This window comes from Haliaeetus albicilla, chromosome 3, assembly GCF_947461875.1.
Source record: "Haliaeetus albicilla chromosome 3, bHalAlb1.1, whole genome shotgun sequence".
Lineage (NCBI taxonomy): Eukaryota > Metazoa > Chordata > Aves > Accipitriformes > Accipitridae > Haliaeetus > Haliaeetus albicilla.
Genome location: NC_091485.1, coordinates 52372915 through 52388465, shown reverse-complemented (window position 1 = coordinate 52388465; position 15551 = coordinate 52372915). Strand labels below are relative to the sequence as shown.

Genomic DNA, 15551 nt, shown 5'->3' with positions numbered 1-15551 from the left:
GTGATAAAAACAGCCTACACCTACACAGACAATAACACGGAGCACTACCCATCTCTGTAGTACGGTCTATTGTACCACCATTGAAAAACAGACTTCTTTTTTCCCCATTTTCTTTTGAAGACAAAAGTCCATTAAGACATAATGTCATTACATCTGCTTTGATTTATCCAAAGGAAAGTCAAAGCACTTACGCTATAAGCTTTAACTGATAAATTTGCACAGCTCTGTGGACAATGTTTTATAAATTAATGATTTATTTCCCTGGAAAAGAAAGCAAACTTTTATTCATAAGCTGCATCACGTTTTAGAGCTGTTCACTGAAATAGGAGTTCAGCGTAACATGAAGTCTTTACTCGTACACACAGAGCCAGCACTGCACTTCGGGCTTTGCAATTAGTCACAAAAAGACCTAGCAAATAAAAAAAAGTCTTAAGGAAAGCTAATTGACAACTGCAAAGTGCAGGAGAAGGGCCCGCCTCTGCGTAATTGAAGGTCTTTTCTGTTAAGCTGCATGCTATATTTACCACCTGGCTTGTAATGGCTGCTTTTATTCAAATGCTCTGCAGTAAAATATATGCACGTGTAGAGGATGAAGACTTTATCATTGAAACCTTCTGCAACAAATTAGAGGAATGAGGAAGGCTCGCACACTTCCGCAGCAAAATTAGGTCAGGATGCCTTTGAACAGTTCCATCTGAAGGCTGTGCCAGACTTCAGATCAAATACTTTTTAGTGCATTAGACCCAACGGCTTAAGAGATGAACTTCTACACTGCTGATAATTATTACTGGTACTCTGCATTGCTGCCTCCCTCTCCACCTGTGGATAATTATAAATAGCCTACATTTTCCAGTCCCTGACACATAGCACTTCTAAACCCCATCCTTTATAACCATGGGTCACACATTTCAAATATGACGACCGCATAACTCCACACAGATTGGGAAGTTAAGACTTGCCCCACAGATACTCTTAAGTAAACGCTCCCTGAATATACATGTACGGCTAGATGACATTAGCATCACGGTAGTTAATGATGTGAAGTTGTAAAGTGCCAAATTGGCAATTCAAATGCAAACCTGTCTTTGCCCTCTGGTGCCCACGTACAGCTCCGAACCGTGCGGCCAGGGAGCATCACTGCCACCGGCTCCGTCACCTCCCGCCCTGCTGCAGAACGGTCAGCCCTGGGGCTGCTGCTCTCCTCCACACCAGCTGCTGCTCTTAATGGGCTTCAGGGCTATCCCCAAATAAAGCATACTCCAGTAGCCAAGCTGGGAGGGCAGAGGCCAAAGAACTGTCCCCAGACATATAAAGCAGTTAATTATACACCTCCTCCCTGCTCAGCTTTACTGCTCACACCCCAAGGAATGGGCAAGAGAACCCAGGAGCCTCCACGTCCAGTCATGTTTGTGTAAAATTTCATTATTAAATTAATCTGTAAATAAACTACAACAATGCCCAAACCCCCAAACTACTTCAATGAGTAAGAGGGGGTTATATAGCCAAAACAGTAACGCTGGGGTCAAATACACCTTTTGTGCAGCTTAACAGCTTAACAAGACTGGTGGTAAGAAAATCGAGGCATTCAAAATTTAAGTCGGTAAAAACTCAGACTTTTCCTTTTTTTTTTTTTTTTTTTAAGCTCTTAAAATTCACAGCTGAGTTCATTCTAGCAAGCCTGGCTGTTGGGAGGGTTGTTAAGATACACAGAAACATCCACCTCCAGTTTCCTACCGCTCCTTGTTTTGCTCTCCTGTTAGGTGACACTACTAATTGTACAGCTGCTACAGCTAGCTGCCAGAGTCTGCTCTAAGGAGGTTTTCCAATTAGGTTAGCTGAATTAAATAACGAGAGAGAAAGAGATTAGCTTTTTCTGTGCATCTCTAGGAAGCCACAGAGAAATCCCCAAAAATACTCTTGCTAATCCTCCCTTAGGACCCCTTCATCTCTGATCACAAATACAGAAATGCCGTGCGAGCTACTCTACTACATGGGAACTGTGCCAGCTCTGACTGTCTGTGCAGCCACAATCTTCATGACAAGGGAGCCTACCTACTTTTTCTGAGACTGACAGCATCTGCCAGAAGAAGTTTTCTCCTCAGTCCTCCTCAGGTTCCTCAAGTCAAATACATTTACACATTTAAACCAGTGGAGATAAGATCCTCAGATGTTATGTGAAACAGCAAGAAGTAGCATGGTGAAGAAGTATCACAGGGCCTCCTACCTGTATATTTTTCTGTCATAACCCAAAGCTGCCTAATTCTTCCAGTGCAGATAGAGAATGTCAGAAATATAAAAAATAAAATGATTGGCACATGACCTCGGTAGCATTACTAAATATTCACAAGCCCAGAAGACTTTTTTAACCCACAGACAAGATTCATGGTTCTCAAAAAAAGTATCAGGAAACCTTCATCACTATTAAGTTTATCTGGCTTTTGGTATATGACAAGTGATGCCACCAGGCAGAAAACCAATTACAGGTGTCCACCAGAAGAGACCTACATCAAGATGCCAAGTCACCAGCTCTTGGTTAAGTGGGAGAGATACGGTCAAGAAAGCAGCATTAGTGAAAGCACAAAACCCCAAACCAGCCAAGGGTAGAATAAGCTTTTCAGGTTGTGAATCACAGTAAGAACAGGAACAAAAAGAAAGAAAGGTCATTTCCCCTTTCTAATGCCTTACAGTTACAAAACAGACAAGAAGTGGCATTTTCAGCACAGCAACACTATTAAGAGTACTGTCTCAAACCATTTTAGACCAAATGCTCTTGCGTTATCAGGAGTTCAGAAGTTCCCTCCATCCAGCGAGCCTCAGCACGGTGGCACGGGCACACCTCTGTCTCCCCACCCCAGCAGAAACACTATTTATTACTGAGCCTGGGCCTCACCAAAGGCAAAGAGATGTCCCCTTGCAGAACATAGCCCTGCTCTTCAACAGGGCATGGCTGCTTGGGCTAAACGCCACCAGAGAGAAAAGCATTTCCAATAGGCAGCACGACTGGAGACAGCCAGTCATACACAAATTTTAATGCCCTGTCTCCTCCAGCACCTGTGCACTTCAAGGAGTTAAGTCTGTTTTTAACAGGTGGCCATAGTACCTACTTTCCTCACCCTCAAACCTACACTGTCAGGCCGTTAAGCGGCAATGAGGTATCCAAACATTATTCAATAGGTTGGAGATAAGGCTGTTAAATGGTATCAGTATATCTTTTTATAGTCAAGTTTTCAGATTTGCCACTTCTTCAATGCCCTCATGTCATCCCTCCCCTCTGCATGCCACCAGATGCTCTATGCTGCTCCGCAGGAAGGACCACAGCTCCTACTAGAAGAGCACAAACCATCTCGTGGTTTGCCACAGGCTTCCTCACCTACCTCATGCTCACTGCCAAACTCTCTGGAAACTTCTGGAGACCTCTGCCACGTTTTCATGCAGCAGACAGACATGTCCACCAAAGCGTTTTGGTCAAAAGGGAGGAAAAGGAAAATTCAATTGGCTCAAACTGCAACATGGACAGACAATTTCAGCTGAGTCCAGAGTCCATTTGGGTCACAACGGCTCTGGCCAGGTCAGATACAGACCTATGCTAACCACTATTCCCAGTTTTTCTCTTCAGAACAAAATTTTTCCAACTCATTCACATTTTGCAGCGATGACCATGCCTGTCCCCTTACCACAGCTTTGAGAGCAGAGGGAAAGCTGTGCTGGAGAATCAAACCACAAGCACCTGTGGGAGCTCCGGCGCATCAAATCATACTTATGGAGGAAAACTGTTAAGAAATTTTTGTATTAAATCACAAGTGAAGAAACAAGAAGAAAATCGTTTGTAAAGACCACCTTCTGTTTAAGGCTTTTTTTCCTGGTAAGGTCAGAGAAGCTGCTCCTCCCACCCTAATTCAGGCCAAGAGAATTATTAAGACAATTTTGAGAGCAATTTTGTTCTGTTTATTTAACCAGGAATCCTTCTCATGTTCTGCGGGGCATTTCTTCTCCTGACACTTGAAAGACATACTGCCTTTCATAAAAGATACACACACAAAAGTACATAAAATAAAAATATATGTAAAATAGAGATCTGTGTAGAATAAAGATCTATATAAAATACACATATACACGCAAAGTTTCAAAGACCTTCCAAGCTAGAACTGCAACAGCTGCAGAGAGCTCAGCACTGTATGGTCTGTGGAAGACAGTTTGTATGGGCACTTAATTTCAAATGTACTCCAAAAAGTTTTGTTTCATACCATTTTAGATGTTACATTCAAAAAAATCAGCCTTCACAGATGAGAAATAATCAAAGAGCACATGACTGGAAAATTATAAGCAACTCCACCAAAGACAAGAATTTAGAAGATATACATGGCACTTCAGTGACTTTTCCTATCTACCTCCAGGACTAGTCATCTTTCTTGTTCTACCATGGAGAAAGAGATTTGCGAGTTCCACATGCTACAGATGCTTAAGTCACTAATGATCGTAAAGCATTAATCTTCTAACATCGTATGCTGCCACAGCAGTTCTTGAGAACTTTTCACCTTCTTACAATGAGACACAAGCCAGTTACTAACATAACCAAAAGTCACACACCCTGTTTGTGGATGCTCCTTCTCCTCGCTGCACAAGCACTTACATTTACCGTGCTTGCACTGCCACCAGTGGCAAGTACTGAGTGCCCCTGAGCTCCCGACTGGAAGGAGATGCAGTTCCACAGCCAGGACAGGACCTGGATGTTCTGCAACCCCCCTTCCACAGAAAACTCAGAACCTGGTTTCTCAGTAACGTTATTCTATGCACATCCTTGCTGCAGGAATTATACACTGTTATTATTTATAGGGCTAAGCCATACCTATTTTTATTTATGCAATGTCACAAATTTATATTCAACGGAAGCTCAATTTTCAGATGTCCCAATGATGGTGCGTTTCCATTACTTTGAACCAGCTTCACCTTTCCGCTTTGCTTCCTTTGCAGGTTTTCATTTTAAATAACAAGAACACCATCAATGTCATGTCTCCGCACCTGCATATTTGAACGCAGAACTGCACAACACTTGAAAGGGATTCAAAGGGAAAGGCTTTGTGGAGGCTTTCACCTGATAATCAGTTTAAGTGACACAGTGATTCTGGGATCTTCACAACCAAGCAAGCATGGATAAACAATGCAGCAAAGGAAGAATCTGCCTCCTGGACACCTCTCCTCTCCGCAGCCTGCAAGATACGCCATGTATTCAAACCCATTATTAGCCTTCCCCTGCAGACCCCCATCCAAAAAGCAAACAAGACTCAGCTCTTAAAGCCGAAAGAGATCAAGCGCACGGGCCTTGGCTGGTCACAGCTGCGCCCTCCAGCTGCTGTGTCCAGCCAGCTGTTCCTACAGACACTGCAGAGTCACCACAGCTGGAACTAATGCAGCTCAGCCCAGAGAAAGAGGAAAGGTTTCTTCTACTTGTATAACTAATGGAGGGACAGAAGCAGACATACCAGAGATGATCCTGGGGAAGGTAGGAGCGATAGAAGACCTAGTTAGGTTATTCATTCTTGCGGCAGCACGTACATTACATTTTTTTCTTCTCTCTCAAAACATCCTTAGTCTTGAGGCCACGCCGGCCATGCACCCAACTGCTCCCTGGGAAGTACTTCACCTCCTAGGCTGTATTACTTTAGCAGCACTGTTTCCTACAGCTCTGCGAGACCATTACAGTCACACTTCTGAAATACACTTCAAAAAATAAGGATGGGCCACTTCACACTGATCTGAAAGGTGACAAGTGACCTCCATTAGTGTGGAAGCACCTCTAGAGAAAATTACGCTTTATTATGGTTAATCAAGCAGGAACAAAAACATGTCTGACAACATAATATTTAAATACAGACAATACATTCTGGTTGTTAATCACAATGCTGTTTTCTGAACATTTCAATTCAGTTCCTGCGTATACCACAGGCTGTTCGACCTTCTGCAAGCCCCTTTGTCTCCTTACCATTAATAAGAGTACAAAGTATGTATTTATCTTCATGCTCACAACTCAAACACAGCCAAACAGGTTTTTATTTGAACTTTCCTAAATCAATTCACCTTTGGAACAAAAAATTTAGCTTAGAGGGGAGATTTCTGAAGAAGTTGTTTATATATAAACTAAAAATAGTGATTTCAGATGGAGTGTCCAGCTCAGGCTTTAGCTGAGCACAGCTTACGTGACACACTAATAGCCGATCTACAGACAAGGCCAAGTTCTGCAGATTCATCACCGCCCTATTAGTCATTATTTCACTTTAAATGAACCCCCTACTTGAGGCATCAAGAAAAATCATTTGTTCAGCGCAAAAGTACTTGTTGCAAACGTTTGTTAAATGCTGTGTTTTCTCCTACTGCAGTTTTCCAATACTTTTGAGGATTACATGTATTTTGTATTTCTGCCCAAATATCTAGTATGCTTTGAAAGCATCCCTCAGGGCTGAGCTAATCAAGAAAACAACATACGCACAGAGAACTGTCATTATTACAGGGTCAAACACTAATACAGTCTTTACTCGAGAGATTGCAAATTATACTTCAATGTGAGCAAGAGAAATCTTGTTCCCAAATCACTGAATAGTGCCATGTAACCTATGAATAAATTACTAGTCCTGAAAAGATTATAGATAGCAGTTTATTATCATCTTGTAAGCATGAACTGAAGATAACCAAGCAAGCCGTTTGCAGAACAGCCTACAGTAATTCTCCCATGCTTGCTACAACACGGAGAGCAAAGCAACTTGAATGCGGACCAAAAGGCTTGCTCATGACTTATGCGTCCTTTCTCAAATGCGGCAGCACAGAGGGCATCTTTATGACTTACATTCAAGTAGGCTCTTACATGGGGCCTCAAATAAGCTTGCCAGTCTCAAACACAACATTTCTGTTAAAAATCATAGTCAGTCAAATCTATTCAGAAGACAAAAGAGCACTTTTCCGTAACTAGACAAGAGCCCTTTGTTCAGTCGTTGAGCCTTACTAAAGCCTGTAATTCTTTGCCATAAGGAAAATGTTTAAACTGGTCAATGGCAAAAGTCAATCTGGTGAGATAATGTAATTAATAAATGCCATCCATATGCCTCTCCTTGATGTTTTATAAAGACAACTGGCCATGAAGAACAGGGCAAACGGAGAGCTCTGCAAACAACTGGCTGCTCCGATGGGAGCTCAGCTGCTGCAGGCAGGGACGAGCTCTTCTCCAAGCTCAGGACTCCCTGCCAAAACGCCACGTTCCCCACCGAGGATGGCAGGTAGCTCTCCACCATCCTCCCTGGAGGCATTAGATCACGGCTGTGTGTTTGACGTGGGGCTTTTCATAACTCACACCTCTGCTAGCCAAGGAATTAGGCCTTGATCTGGTCATCCTGAGATTGCATTTAAGATTAGGACCACAGAGTTTAGATCCATCAAAACTTCAAACAAACCCAAGGCTTACGGCTCATTCCCTAAAGTCCACCATCTTTATCCCATTAGCTGCAGCAATTGCTTCAAACCTACCACAGAGGTATCATCTGCCCAAGAACCACAATCCCCGTACCCGACTTCAAACCCCGAGATATTTGTCCCGACTTGTTCCTGAAGACAAGGCTCTCATCTACTTCTTCGATAAGGATCTAGAAAAAAATGCAGAGAAAACATCTCTGCACTTTAGGCCTGAGTATTAATTCAGTTCCAGTGCAGACCTCGGGGCTAAGATATTAAAAAGAGAAACTGCTTCAGTGTTTGATCTCGGGTCAAGAATCATCCGTTCTTTAATTTTTGAAAGATAAGCTAACCTGGGAGGGAAACCCGTTCCCAGAAAATGGCTCCCAAGAACATCCAGGTAAGGGGCAGCTTCATTGCAGCACCAGAATCATAATACCCGAGACTAGTGGCAAAACCCAGAGCTCCCCCGAATTTCCAGTGCACGGCAGTGCAGGCAGCTGTTGGATGGGAGCACCCAGATGTTCAGCCAGAGCAAGGGAAGCAGCCATGGCAGATGCTGCTGGCTGATTCCAGGGGCTGCCATGCCACAAAAAGCAATGGACAAACATTTATTAATTCTACAGTGAGAAGAAAAAGCTCACGTGAGTTGGGGAAGGGTGGAAATAAATCAAGACTAAAAAGCTTCCTACCTTTCTTTGGAACTTACTTGGCAATGCAGATTTAACACGCTTAGGAGAGACACGCACAGCATATAAATCTGAAACGCCACCTATCTCTTCAGCCCTTCTTCCCTCTTCGCCTCTAATTACTATCTCCAAAGCCTAGCTGCCTTTTTCAAAATAAAACAACATTCCTCCTCTCCAACACACTATCAATTTTCCAAATTCCAAAAGCAAAGTAACCATTAGAAACAAATGCAGGAAAATTACAGCATCGTTCTTCTAAAATACTAAATACTTCTGAAAAAATATACCAAATATTACCCTTGGATCATCCTTCAATAACTACATTTATGCCAACAAATCAGTGCTTAGATGCGTACAGAAGAAACAGAAAGACCACCCAGTTAATGTTGATGCCCCAGTCCTCTATTTTACTGAAAGCCTAAAAACCAACGCCACGCACAGGCATTGCTGATGTGAAGCAAAGTCTCCAGATTCCAGAAACCTCACAAGGAGAGCTGCGATTAGCCTTCTGTTAGGAGAGCAGCACTATAACGCTACGGTACACAGCACAACCTGCTAGCCAGCAAAGTTTCCCAACAGGTGCTTGGGCTTGCAGAAAGGATTAGACCATCACACAAGCTGTGGAAAACCACTCGTCCCACTGCTGCGGACCAGGATGAAACGGAAAGGTTTATCAGCCTCTTCTGAATGGGAGCTGACAAGTACAGCTGGATACTTGGCGCTGCTCTCTGATGCTATTAAAATCAGCAAGAGCCGACTCCCGCTATCATCAGGACCGGACCCAACCTTTTAAAAGGCACATCAGGCCTTTCACTTACAGAGTTTGCCTTTTCTTTCCAGGGGTTTCATGTCGCTCTCTTTCCCTCTCCTGAAAGCAAACCAGGAAACTTTGAAGGTAGCTAAAAAGCACACTTTTTGCCATTCAGCCAAGCCTGGGTGAATCCTCCATGCCCGCCGGGGTTACCGGACCCCGCTCTAATCTGACGTCTCACCGGGCGCTGTGCTGATGGCAGCAAACCACCCCACAAGCCCTGGCTGTGATCCACCAGCTTTGATGTGGGCAACGCTTGCCACCGCGCGCAGGTTGGCATGAACAGGTTGGGCTCCCCCTCACCCTCCCTGCATCCCACCCGTGTCCCCAAAGGGCTGCTCCCCCAGGGGAGCTGGCACGGCAGAACGGAGCCCATCTGCGGCGTGACAGCCCGTGTCAGGGCACACAAAGCGTGCAGCCAGCACGGACAAACCGCTCCCAGGTTCAGTGGCAGGTCTCATTTCCAGTACGTTTTTAACATGGCTCTGACATCTACTTGGCCCACACCAATAAAGAGGTTTGTTGGTTATATGACGCAAACGCAGGGAACTCGTTGCTTTAGGAAACAAAATCTCCTGCTGTCTTCCCCTCCCACTGCCCAAAAAACTCCTGGATAATTTACTTCATCAGAAACGAGATTTTTACCTTACAGCTTTGCCTAAATAATAATCAGCAGAATCAAACAAAGGGGAAGAAATTCAGAGCTAAACCCCCTTGACAGTGCTCTGGAGAGCTAGCAGGGGTTTTTTAAGCATCCATATAAAATTCCTCTTACGACCAGGACAGCCTTCTGCAGAGACAACAGATTTGGCATCTATCTTTTCCCAGAGATGCGTCTACAAAATCCTACCTTAAGGGACCATGTAGCTGCTGCCAGACACAGTGAAAGAAAAAAAAAAAAAGAGGAGGGAAAAAAAATAGAAAAGAAAAAAACCACCCTCCCTTTACTTTTCCAATCTCTCCACAACTTTCTGGCAGCAGCGAGGGCGCTGCACCAGAGCCAGGCAGGCTCCCCCCGCCTCGCTCTCCCTCCTGCCCCCCGAACCGCGCTGCCCCGGTACGCCCCGACAACCCGCCTCACGCTGCCGCAGCGTGCTCATCCTAAGGCAAAAACCCATAAAACTTAATACTTTACTAATTACTGTGGCAGTTTAATAGTTACTACACCATCAGAGAACTTCATAATAACAGCATTTCTATAAAATTAAAGTGTATTGTATCTCATTAGCCAAGGGTGTTTCTGCAGTGCAGTTACGCTTAGCGGAAACAGGAGTCGGTGTTCTTCGCCACCCTTTTTTAATTAGTCCTTAAGAAAAGCGTTTTGCAATTGTATCCTTAGAAATCCCTAATGATGAGCCAGATTTCAGGAAGGCTGTGTCTGGGCTAATTTATACAACAGCTAGACAACTTCAAAAGTTAACCCAAGCTAGTGACATATTTAGTTCAGCGGAGCGGCTCATTTTAATTGGATTAAATTGTCATGGTTTTTTAATTTCATACTGAAACCTCAATTTATTATTTCCTAGTATTTGCCCAAACACTGCAACAGTGTCACCCGCATGCCCCCTTCCCTCAAGACAATCTCAGATCCACCGACGGAAAAGACTAAAACCCTCTCGCCGGCCTTCATGGGCTCCGCGACACGAAAGGGTGGGAGCGCTTCGCCGGAGAGTGGCTTTTCCAGAGGTACAAATCCCGGCAACCGAGTTAATTGCATTAAGCAGAGGTCCCCGGTCAGCAAATACACTCGTGGCTCGGAAAAAGTGTCAACAGCGGCATTATCCCGAGCACCTCGCAGCAAGCCCGTCGGGGAAGGGCTGGCGGGGGCCAGCGGCAGGCTCGGGCTCTGCGGAGCCGGCACCGGCGCCTCCGGGGCCGGGACCGGCGGCTGGCGGGGAGGCGCGCACCGCTGCGCGCCCGCGCAAGGAGAGGCGCAGCAGCGCGGCGTACCCCAAGGTTCTGGGGAGTCCTGAGCCGCGCGGCCGAAGGCAGTTACTGCCTTTTTTTTTTTTTTTTCCCTCTTTTTAGCAACCGGCCGGGAAGGGGTGACTTTGCAAGGAGACGCTCCCGCCTCGCCGCCCGCGGGGCCGGGGGGCCTCGGGCGGCCGCTCGGACGCGGTGCGGCCCGGCGGCTACCGGTGCTGGGCCGGGACGGCTACAAAGCCCCGCGGGACGCAGCGCCCCGAGGGCTCCCGGACCCAACCCCACGCCGCCGCGCAGCCCCCCCCCCCCTCCTCCGGGACGGCAGGGAAAGAGGCACCGGGGGGGGCTCCGGGGCCGGCAGGCGGGTGGGTCGTCGCGGCAAACTTGGGATGAGGGTCGCTGGAGGGCGGCAGGGTGCTTCGGGTTTTTTTTTGGGGGGGGGGGTCTCTTTTTTTTTTTTTTCCCGTTTGCAGAGCGCTCAGCTATCAACAGATGCCCCCGCGAACCGGTCCGCCGTCCCGGCGGGCGGCGATGCCGCGGGGCGGGGCCGGGGCTGCGCTCCCCGCGCTGGGCAGACGGAGCCGAGGCGGCCGCCCCCGTCCCGTCCCGTCCCGTCCCGTCCCGTCCCGTCCCGCCGCGCCCCGCGGGGCTGCCGCCCCCCCCGTCCCCGCTCCCCTCCGCCCACCCCGGCACTCACCGGCTGCCCGGAGGCGCAGGCCACGAAGCTGACGGTGAGCGCTAGCCACACGCCCCGCATTATTCCCGCGGAGCCGGCGCGGCGGCCGCCTGGGGCCGGGCACAAAGGAGAAACCGGGGCGGGGGGGGGGGGGGCGGCGGCGCTCGGCAGCGCCCGGGGGGGCGCGGGGCAGGGCCGCGGGCGCCCTCCGCACCGCCGCGCTCCTTCCGCTCCTCTCCGCGCTCCGCTCCGCTCCGCCGCTGCCCGGCGGGCCCGATGCTGCGCGGCGCTGGGGCGCCCGGCCTGCAGGCTGCGCGCTGCCGGCTCCGCCGCCCTCCCTCCGCCCCGAGTGCGCGGCGGCGGCGGCGCGGCTCCCAGTTAAACCCCGCAGAAATTCCTGCAGGATTACAACACAGATTGGCAGCTCCCCCAGCCAGTGGAAGGAGGCGGCGCGCCGCCGCCGCCGGCTCTCGCCCCTCGCAAATTCAAGCAACTTTCCCCCCACTCCCCCCCCCCGCCTCCTCCTCTGCCTCCTCCTCCTCCTCCTCCTCCTCCACCGCCCCGGTCTCCCCTCTCTCGTCCTCCCCCCCAGTGGAAAACATGAGCAGCGCCGCGGGTCGACGGAGCGAGGGCTGGCCCGGTATAAAAGCGGGGACGTGGAAAGGCTCCCTCTTTTCAAGGGAAATCTGGCCGCTGCCGCGTGTTTTCAGCGCTCTGCCGCCCGATTTCGCATCGCTGCTCCGCGCCACCCTCCCGGGTTAGCCCGGGAGGCAGCGTCAAGTGTCGGAAAAAACGGGACGGAGGGGTTAAAAATCACGGGGGGGGGGGGGGGGTGTCCCAAAATGCCAGCCCGTTTTGGATCCCCACTTGGCTTTCTGCCCCAAGATTTCATTTTTTTGGACATTTCTCCCTCGACAGGAAGACTAGAAACTTTCAGGTGTGAGGGGGTGGCGAGTAAGAGGCAGCTGCGATTTGCACCTAGTTGAATGGATCCAGGAGCTATGTCTTCAAAATAAATATTGCAGGAATTGACAGCACCAGGAATGTGTGCTCCAGAAGCCAAAACAAGAAGTCTTGCTATGACTAGTCCATGGTATTTCTCAACTGGGGAAAATGGTGGTATTGCAGAGCTTAGGAGCCTCAGCCCGCTCCGCTTGCCTATGCCAGCATGTTTCCACCGCTGAACGTGTCCGTATATTACATCAGTCATTGGACATGGGAAAGGAGCAATAACCAAGAAAGCAAAACATATCAGTCTCTCTTACAAATTGCCACTTGTGGTTTAAGTCAGAAGGCTGCAGGCAGCGTTTTATAGCCCAAGTCAAATGGTCACAAGGACCGTAATGGTCTCTTTTGCTTTAGCGAAACCTATCCCTCTTCAGAGGACCCCGGCCCTGGAAGGGGCAAGAAAAGCCCAGGGAGATTCCCTGGGCAGATGTTCTTCCACACCCCTCGCCTTGCTTGCCCTGTGCTCTGTGAGTGCTTTGGCTGATGGGTGGTGTTGAGACCACAATCGTCTTCGGTTCCCACTCTGGTTGCTTTCCTATCAAAACAGGAATGCCATGTAGGAAAACAAAGTGAATTTGGCACAAGCAATCTCTCACCCCACTCATCGCTTTCCCAGCCCCTCCCAGGCAAACATGCATCCCTGGAGATCCCCGTGCAGTGTGGGTGCAGCAGCTGGCTCTGTGCTGGGAAGCGGCAGGACCCTTGTCCCCAGTGGGGTAGGTGGCCATGCCTGGAGTGCTCTCGCTGCATGCCACCCAGTCCCAGGAACGTGACACCTCTCAACAGTTAACATGCGTGCTATTTCTAGATCCACCTTCTGGACGTGCTGTGTCATTGATTTTTAGGCTGCGTTCCCCACTGAAATCTTATCAGATTTTCAGTGGTCTGCTCCTCGTGGGTGTCAGACACAGATCGTATAATATATTCCTTATATTAAACAGATTGTTCAATGTAATCCTTCTCCTTCAAAGTATGTTGCAAATACTTAGGACACGATTCTGTGTATCCCCTTCCTAGGGGTGGGATTGCAATCCAACTAAGCAACAATTTCAGCGCTGTTTGATGTGGGTGAGTGAAGTGCAGTGAAGCAAAGGGAGGAAAACTCCGGTTCGGCCAAATCTGTAGGACCTCACATAGGCACGGGGTCTTAAAGGCACCCCCGTCTGCCCGGATGGGAGAGATAAAGAGGTTGCAACTTGCCCCAAGTCAAAGCGGAAACCAGAAATAGCATTCCTTATGCTGGCAGGATCCTTAACAGCAGGAAAACAGAACGCCACATTAGAAACAAATAAAAGAATGAATGTGAAGACAGAGAAGCTGGGTACAGGAAGCATCCTAATGGTTGTCAGACACCAAGGGGCAGGTGATTTACTACTGTAGGGTGTTTTTTTAGCATTCAGACCTTTCAGGCATGTCTTTAACAAATAAACCAAGCTCACATTTTCTTTCATGTTACAATCCATGATTATCAGGGATTTACGTACTTGGTAGAATCTATCAAAGACCAAAATATCATCTGCAACCAGCAAAGGGAAGGCCTTCCACAGGCAAAGAGAATAGCAGCTAATGGGCTCCTCATGGACCACAAGTATCCATATGGGCAGCACCCATGAAGGACTCGGGGCTAAGACCTGCAAAACCGCCAAATGCCTACACTCATCCTTAAATCTGTGCAGGGGCAGTCTCTGATGGCAAGCATGAAGCTAAGCATGCGCACTAACACTAGAAGGAGCAGAACTGAAGACCAGAAGCCAGAGAGATGATTTGGAAAGATAGAAATGAGCATGAGGAGGAAAGATGAGAAAAGAAATAACCCTTGTAGGTCACAGAAATAACAAAAGATTGTCTTGGGATCCACTTGCTGCCTCCCCACACTCCTGAGCCCTCCAGCTAGGAGCACCATACTGCGGTAGGAGCATTTCCGTGCCTGGTCCCATGGAGAACGGCTGTGCTTACCTTGGCTCATAGCCAAGTGCTCCAGCACCGGCTCCTCTTGTCACCCCGATTTTATAGGGACAGAGGCAAGTGGAAAGCCCAGCATGAAGCTGAAACCAAGTGTTTTTAACCCAAAGGAATTATGTAATAAGAACTGCAATGAGCGGGTAATGGAAGCCAGGCGATGAGACAGAGCTGCCAAGAGAAAGCTGCAGGCCTGGGCGTTTCTGATGCAGACTGTCAGGCAGCGATCACTGCGCTGCCTTTGTGCCACCCCGACTCCCCCCAGGCCTCCAATGGGCACTGGCCACCCGATCACAACCCCAACATCAAGTCACACCAGGCTGGACTGGGATTAAGGGACAAATTTCACCGAAGGCCTTTTTTTTTTTTACAAAATGTGTCATCTGCTGGAAGGATGTGAGAGGACCTCATGTGTAGCATGTGCAATGTAGTTTTCAACTACAGAAAAGCCCCAGCTATAACCCAAATGTCCACCAAATTTGAAAATTCAGCTCTGGGTCTCCCCTAGGGGGAAAATAAACCTTCTGGATTTGTAGCCTGTGTTCCCAGCTCTGGCTCATTTGCACTGTGCAGTCAAACCACTGAGTGAGTTCACACAAACGCAAATATTTCCAAAGCTAGGAGTACCTCAGAGCACAGATGGGGCTTTGCAGGACGCTTTTAGTGGGATGTGCCATGGAGTTACTGGAGTTTTAGGGAAGAGTCATGGTTAGAAAGAGATGGGAGCTGTGCAAAAAACAAGTTTGGAAATCTTGGGAAAAAGATTTCCAGCCTATGGCTGCCAAGGCACCGTTAAGGATAAGTGTGCTTAACAAGTTCCCGAGTGCTTCCCAAGCATTCATTTCTGCCTAGCCAAGTCCTCCAGGTGACTTCCACAACCAGCAGGGCTAAGGAAAGAGATCTACTTGGGGAGGAGAGCTCCTAATAATGCCATTTCTCCATTAAGATTTGGCCGATAATACAAGGCATGATTGAGAACACTTGGCCCAAAGCACCAGCGAACACAGCAAAACCCTAAGCCTCATGCCGCAGTCAAGTGGGTGATGAG

At 48.2% G+C, this 15551-nt stretch overlaps 1 protein-coding gene across 1 annotated transcript in view; it reads right to left on the bottom strand.

The window, feature by feature from the left end:
- SDC2 (syndecan 2) overlaps nt 1-11909 on the bottom strand; it is a 59889-nt gene extending 47980 nt beyond the window's left edge. The window contains exon 1 of the mRNA XM_069779729.1: nt 11558-11909. Within this exon, the coding sequence (XP_069635830.1) occupies nt 11558-11617 (60 nt within the window). The 5' untranslated portion in view covers nt 11618-11909. The remainder of the gene's footprint in view (nt 1-11557) is intronic.
- Between the last annotated feature and the right edge of the window lie 3642 nt (nt 11910-15551).